Source organism: Podarcis melisellensis (genome assembly GCF_964234715.1).
Source record: "Podarcis melisellensis genome assembly, chromosome: 6".
NCBI classification, from domain to species: domain Eukaryota; kingdom Metazoa; phylum Chordata; class Lepidosauria; order Squamata; family Lacertidae; genus Podarcis; species Podarcis melisellensis.
In genome coordinates, this window is record NC_138538.1 from 97,331,054 (window position 1) to 97,338,898 (window position 7,845).

Here is a 7,845-nt window from a genome sequence, read left to right on the forward strand (position 1 = left end):
TCCATCTAAAATCATACAACATAACCGATCAGAAAGGTTGGCAGTTTGAGTCTGCACGACGGCGTGAGCTCCATTGCTTTGCCCCAGCTTCTGCCAACCTAGCACTTCGAAAGCATATCAGCATGAGTAGATAAATTGGTACGTACTTCTGTGGTGGGAAGGTAAACGGCGTTTTCATGCGCTCTGGCTTCCATCACAGTGTTCCATTGTGCCAGAAGCAGTTTAGTCATGCTGGCCATATGACCTGAAAAGCTGTCTGCAGACATTGAAGATGAGCACCGCACCCCATAGTCGAATTTGACTGGACTTAACCGTCCAGAGGTCCTTTACCTTTCCCATTTGGATAACAAAGAATATTGAAGATGTGGTCCTGAATAGAGCAAAATAGTTTTGTATACGGGGGGTTGCTAAAAAGAATCAAATAGTTCCGGTTCAAAGTAATCAGTAAATTTGCTGGCTGTGTGCTACTAGATCTCGTTACTCTTGTCAGGTACAGCAAATATTACATTAAAAAGCCTGGCTGTCGCTGATTGTATGTGTGCTGCTTTCTGCTTATAATTTGGAATAACAGTCGAGCGCAAGACTTCTCATCTCAGGGTCAAGGATTTGAGCCCCGTCTTGAGCAAAAGATTCCTGCACTGCAGAGGGCTGGACTAGATGATCCTCCTGGTCCTTCTCTACAATCCTATGATTCTATAATACTTAAATTCTCCTGCAAATTGCTCCGCAGTTCTGGATTTCTTGTGCAACACCAACTGGAAAGTTCTTTTGAATTTGGCAGAAGCTGGTACTACCCTTAGTCAGCCAGGAATACGGATGTATAAAATCTGTAGGTGGAATGCAGAGCAAGCAAACAAAATATGATTTATTCCATGGAGAAATGTTGGCTCCTGAAGGGTGATAAGATTAACTAATGTAGCATAATTAAACAGAAGCAAATGCTGTTATGACGCATGACTGGCCTAGTTTCTGATAAATCCTTGGAGACAAAAATTAAAGGATGGATTCACAAAGCTGTCATCGCCCTGGTTGAGGAATTACTTTGCAGGACCTCATGGAACTTGTGAAAGAGGCCCTAGATGCATTTGTCTGCCCAGGGCAAGACAGCAGAAGGATTTGCCACAAATGTGACTGGCCCCAGGCGCCTGGGAATAAGGCTATTCCAATAACTTCCTGCCTCGTGATCAGGTGGAACATCAGAGGAGACTTGCGGGCCCAGAAGGCTTGCTTGGCCCCTCGTTCATTGCACCACAGTAAAACTGTAAGGTTCACCAAAGTCAACTCCATCCCTTTCCCCCAGTGAAAACCTGCTCACCCTTATATGCTACAACCAGCTCAGTCTGTACAATCCAGGCAAAACATGACGCACAAGGAGGCATCAGGTGTGTTGAAGAAAAGGTGCTTGCAGAACATGCACATCCCCATGGCTCAGGCAAAACCAAGCCAAGCTCCAAGGAAGGCAAAAACTTTTCAGGGCTACCAGCACCTTTAATGTTTCAAAAGTGAAGATTAACCAAGGTGTTTGCTGCCTGTCTTACTTGGAATTTGCCTTCAGAAATCTTTTTTGGTCCTGAAGCCGTGTTTATTCTGAACCTCTTCTTTTCCAGTAGGCCATGGTCCACAATGCTCCTGGGCTCACAGAGGTAGGGACTGAAGGAACGCTGTAGGTGGCAGGGCAGAGACATCATAAATCAATGTGAAACTGAAGATCTCACTGCCCTTTCCATGTTTGAATGCATGCTGATCATCCATCTTGTTTAGATACTGATTTGGACATGGGGACTGCTTATTAGTAGTGTATATGTTTAAATTAGGATTGATTGAATATTCTTACTGTTCATACCAGCTGGTGATGTTAGTAATCTATTCTCTCTTTCGTTATATTTGTAAAAAATAAAATAAAAGCAGTGAAAACAACAACAACAAGTAGCCTGGCATGTTTACAATTAGTTCACCCAGTGTCTTGGCATCATTGACCAGAATGCTAGATGTAGGAACAATGGGGGGGGGGGGCTTTTGAAAACAACCAATAGGTCTGGGGTCCTTACAAGGGCCTTTGAAATTACAGCCCTGAGGATATTTTCATATGCCCCCATAGCTCATCTCCCTAAAGAGATGTACCCAAACTCTTTCCCATAATAAGAAACAACACACACACACACACACACGAGAGAGAGAGAGAGAGAGAGAGAGAGAGAGAGAGAGAGAGAGAGAGTTCCAAATGAGTCATTTAATCCTGAGAAGCCCTTGGAACTAAATCTTCTCTATCAATTCAGAACCAGAATTCCAAGAAGAAAATAAAATTACAGCTTGTCACTTCTCATTCCATCTGGGAGCACTGATAGATAAAAGAGGAGAGCAGGCAGGCAAAAAGAAAATAGTGATTAAAGGTGCGGGGGCTTTAAATTATACATTGTTACTTGGTTGGAAGTCACTGAAATGCATGTAGCGTACCAATTTTTTTTTACTCAGGACAGGAATGTTGATTTTTTTCTAAAAATATGGCTTCATCAAGACAGGCATAGCTATTGTTTTATGATTTCTGCTAACAAGTGCTATGTAAAACACTTTGTTATAACCCTTTCTCTCCATGAATGCCAACAATATCCTCTCTGTGTAGATAAGGAGAGGGCAACATTTTAATACTTTAACATGTCCCCACCTTTCACAGAGACAAGCAAAGTAATATTTTCCTTCAGAGATCTGAATGTGTTTTGAAACAGTGTGAACAACTCATCCCACTTTAACCTCTGGACAACAGCTTTTGCAGCATTTTGCACCATTTCAAAAACCTGCAAAAGTTGTCTGATTGGGAATCTCAACTAAAGCACCCATGACAGATGGCCATCCAACCTCTGCTTAAAGAAGGGGAGTCCACAACCGCCTGAGGGAGACGGTTCCACTGTAAAACCACTCTGTCCTGTCAGAAAGGTTTTCCTGAATCTCCTTTCTGGTAACTTGAAGGCATTGGTTTGAGTCCTATCCTCAAGAGCAGGGGAAAAAACATCTTGAGGAAATAACAGGATACCAAAAACTCATCCTGAGCTGGTTCCCGGCAGCCCTGCATTCCAAAACAGGAAAATAAACCACAGATAACACAGCGTGAGATTTCCCTCACAAAGCTGCAAAACTATCAAGCCACTCAGAAACTGCACACCTCGCCTCAGCAAAAAACAGGCACAACTTCAGAACAGCCCAGCTCCAATTCAGAGAGAGCCCTATAAAGAAAAAGTATTCATACATCCAAACAGCAAACATGCATACAATTAAACAGATGAAATAACTAAGCAAGAAAACACAAGCTTCCCCCTTCCTCACAGTTTATCCAGCCTGTAGCCCAGCTCCTGTGAGATTTCTGCAAAACTTTGCTCCTCCCTTTGAACTGGGGGAAAGAAACCAATTGGAGAGATTACATTAAATACTCCTCTTTGCCAGGCCAGTGCCTGACTGGACAAGTTAGAAATGCTTTGTATTTCACATTTTACAGGTTAAACTCCAAATCAAAACTATTGCAGTTGATTTATACCCCCCAAAAGTTTGCAATGTGGGATGCTCACCCAAAGAAAACATGGCTCAGCAAATGACCTGTTATAAAACCATTAAAGACACCTTCCAAGCTCATTAAGGCCTCATCAATCACCTTATTCTTTAAGATAGGACTACAGCTAATTTTACTGCCCTTCAACACAAAAATGTGCATTTAAACACCAAACTAGCATTTACAGCATTGAAATTCTTACAACTGGGGCAAACATAATAAACCACATCCCATGCACACTGAAGACAGAAAAATGTCCAGCATGAAACCAGAACTGCTGCTGCTCTTAAGGAACCAGTTGCTGTTAAGAAACCACCAGCAACCACAAAAAACAGCTGTCCCACTATCACCCTAGGACTGATATCAGTGCTTCCCCCAGGAAAACCCCTAAACGCAGATCACTGGTTACCGGTACATCTCTCAGCATCAAACATAGCAGTCTCCCTTCTCCTTCTCGTTGTAAAAGTGTCTTCTCACTGGGAATGTCCAGAACAGGAAACAAACAGCAGAAAGCCTCCATAGACGCATCTCTTCACACTGAGACTTCTCTTCACCACTGCTCTTGGCATTGCCAAAAAAAATTATGAGATGGCCAGAGAATCACACACCCGAGATAAGTCTGTTCTCTGACAGCACACAGTCCACCTCACTGCAGAAGTTGGAGATGGGTACTAAGACCTTCCCCGTCTCCAACAGCCACCCAGTTTGCCTCTGCTGGGTGTCCAGGGTCACCATACATCCAATTACAGATAGGTAGCCGTGTTGGTCTGCCATAGTCAAAACAAAAAAAATTCCTTCCAGTAGCACCTTAAAGACCAACTAAGTTAGTTCTTGGTATGAGCTTTCGTGTGCATGCACACTTCTTCAGTTACACAGAAGTTACCAGACCCTTCTATATAGTGAGAAGGTGGGGAGGGGTATTACTCAGAAGGGTGGTGGGAATGGGTGATTGGCAGATAGCTGTGGTGAGCCTGTTGACGACTCTTAACGACTGCAATAGGTCTTACAGGAAAAAGCAAGGGGTATGAAGGTGAAACATTATACATGACAAAGCCATTTTTCACCTTCTCACCCCTTGCTTTTTCCTGTAAGACCTATTGCAGTCGTGAAATTCTACTCAGTATTGATCCAGAGCAGATTCCAGTGTATAGTTAGCAGACCAGAGGCAATTTTATTTCATCTGGCAGAGCTTTACTGCTACTGAAGGCAAATGAGCATAATAGTCACAAATTTAATACATTCAGGATTGGCACTGTCCGTAAGAAATCCAATTGCAGCAGACTTAACTTAAACTTACAATAACTTATAATAAGTCTAAACCTTAACACTATATATACTATGTACAGAACATCACACCAGAAGGAAGAGTGATAGAAAGACAAAGTGAAACCCAGGCCCCTTCTGGCCTTACTTTTATAGTCAGCATGACCTTGACGGAAGAGATAACAGAACCAGTTTAAGCCAGCTGTACTCCGCTTCTCTGAAGGAATAACCCAAACATCATGAGCCTTCTGCTTGTTTCTTTCATACAGAGAAGCTTCCAGAACCCTCTTGAATTAATCAGACTAGGAAAGATCGCTACGCATCAGATCAATACTTTCTGCACTAAGAAATGCAAACTGATAATTTGAAGGTGGTTTTCATATCTCATTTCTATCTCCTCTTTTCCAGGCTAAACATACTGCAAACCCTCAACTGTTGCTCATAAGGCTTGGTTTCCAGACCCTTGGGAATCTTGGTCACCCTCCTCTGCACATGTTCCAGCTTGTGAATATTCTTCTTAAATTGTGGCATCCAGAACTGGACACAGGAGTCCAAGGCAGAATCGAGTGGTACTATTACTTCCCTTGATCTGGGCACTACACTTCTGTTGATGCAGCCTAGAATACAATTGGCTTTTTTGTTGCTGCATCACACTGTTGACTCATGTTAAACTTGTGGTCTACTAAGACCCCCTAGATCCTTTTCACATGTGCTGCTGGCAAGCTGGGTGCTGATCTTATATTTGTAAGCTGGTTCTTCCTGCCTAAACACAAAACCTTACATTTGTCCCTATTGAAATTCATTTTGTTAGTTTGGGCTCAGTTAAGGTCATCTTGAATCCCAATTCTGCCTCCTGGACCCAAGTTGTTTAGAACACAAGAATCATAAACACGGCCCGATCACTGACAAACATTGCAGCTCCCCAGAGTTTCTAAATCCCGACAATGCAATTAAAGAAAATATATATCCCTGGAAATATTAAGTGGAACTACACACAGGCTTAAAGCCCTCGGTCTCAGTCCTCTGGCAGGCAATTATAGAGTGTCTAATTGATATGCACAGCCTCACAGCATTGTGTAGAAAGACTGCTGTTTCATGGCAGCTTACATTCTGAAAGTGAGGGCGCAGGGAATCAAGGAGTTGTTGTGTCCTAACACAGACATTGTGGCAGCTTCCATACTAGCCACTTCCTGTGCTTCCATCAGATGCCAATGTCACTGAGACCCTCCCATTCCAGTTTGGTTTTCTAGCTCGTCTTCCCATCTTTTCTCAACACATGGTTTGTGGCATATTTTGAAATGTAGATGAGCAAAATGCAGAGGAGAATCACCAGAATGAGTGGTCCATGAGGGAGTTGTTGATGAGCCTCCCTTTCTGCATCACTTTGCCTGCATTGCGCTGCCATCACCACACCCAGCCCTACCATTAGGCAGAGGCTGTGTAAACTCTGTACCTTCAAAGTACCTTCTTTCCCTCAGGGAATTCTGGACATTGGGTTTATCTCTCATGGGGTTACAACTCTCAGCCACTGTTAACAAGCTACAGAGCCCAGAATTCTTTGAGGGAAAGAATGTGGTTCAAATCTTCCTTAAAGAGATCGTGCGTACACAGCCAGGTGAGGCAGCTGAGGAGTGGGGAGGTGATGGAGGGAAGAGCGTGTGCCCAGGTGGGCCGCTCAGTGCTCCCTCAGCTCACCTGCTGCCTTCAGGTGCTGTGAAGGATGCTTTTCTGTCACCAGTGCTGAAGTCAGGTTTACTTGCCAGTCTGGCTGGCTTTTTTTATATAGAATAGGGAAAGATGCCATCTTGTCCCTCAGGGCTTTTTTTCAGCCAGAGTTCAACTTCGGTACCTCTCAGGTGGGCACCATTGCCATAATAAGAGAACAAGGGAGGTGTTCATTGTGAGTTCTGGCACTTCTTTTTCTAGAAAAATAGCACTGTTGTTCTTCACCTCGGTATATCTTGGGCCAGCCCTGACTATAATCCTGCAGCATGGTCCTCCCCACCCCCCATCCAATTTTATTCTGTTTTCTTTTTAAATTCAAATTAAATCTAGTTTTTGAGCTAAAGCATCAATGCACAAATAAAATAGTACAACAACCCTCCATTAAAGCCTGGTTGCATTAATAGGTTTTGTTTTAAAATGAATGAGAAGAAGACGAGATTGGCTCAGCCTGCAAAAAGGAAAGTGCTCATAGAAATTTAATTAATACTAATAAATAATAATAATAGGTAATTCAAGCACAGAAGCTGTTTTACAGTCACACCAAATGGAGAGGCTTTCGCTGCTTAAGGGTTGCAGTCCCAAACCCACTTCCTAGCATCTAATGAGACTTGCTGTACAGTGGTACCTCGGGTTACATATGCTTCAGGTTACAGACTCCGCTAACCCAGAAATAGTACCTTGGGTTAAGAACTTTGCTTCAGGATGAGAACAGAAATCGTGCTCCATCGGCAGCAGGAGGCCCCATTAGCTAAGGTGGTGCTTCAGGTTAAGAACGGATCTCCAGAACAAATTAAGTACTTAACCTGAGGTACCACTGTATTGTTTTTAACACTCGATTGGAAGCCGCCCAGAGTGGCTGGGGAAATTCAGCCAGATGGGCGGGGTATAAATAAATAATAATAATAATAATAATAATAATAATAATATTACTTCACCTGACTCAAGGGAGTGAGCAGTGTGAATTATGGAGGATTGTCACACCACCATTTCCCTACCAAAAATCACCACCTGAAGCTGCTGTTTCCCCACTATTCCAGTCCTAACCATACTTTTAAAACATGCTCTTAAATTAATGTTCCAGACGTCCCCGTTTCCCAGGGACAGTCCCCGGATTGACAAATCAGTCCCCTGACAAATCCATGGAAGTTGAAAAGTGTGCCTGGATTCATTGAAAAAAATCTGGTAACCTTATTTTAAATGTGGGTTTTCTTTTTTGCTTTTAAAAAATTTTATCTGTAAAACCAGTGCCATCTAGTGTCTGATCCAGGTTTGGAAATAATTAGTGACTAATTACAACGTTTTGCATGATAAATTGTAAT

The 7,845-nt window shown here is 42.8% G+C and overlaps 1 protein-coding gene across 3 annotated transcripts in view; it reads right to left on the reverse strand.

Annotated features, from left to right (window-relative positions):
• RGS8 (regulator of G protein signaling 8) overlaps positions 1–3,980 on the reverse strand; it is a 73,500-nt gene extending 69,520 nt beyond the window's left edge. Inside the window, exon 1 of one of the 3 annotated variants that reach the window (XM_081915156.1) lies at positions 3,954–3,980. In XM_081915156.1, the coding sequence (XP_081771282.1) occupies positions 3,954–3,965 (12 nt within the window). In that variant the 5' untranslated portion in view covers positions 3,966–3,980. Of the gene's footprint in view, positions 1–3,947 lie in introns of all 3 variants that reach the window. The other 2 variants (XM_081915155.1, XM_081915158.1) reach the window with 2 other exon arrangements.
• Between the last annotated feature and the right edge of the window lie 3,865 nt (positions 3,981–7,845).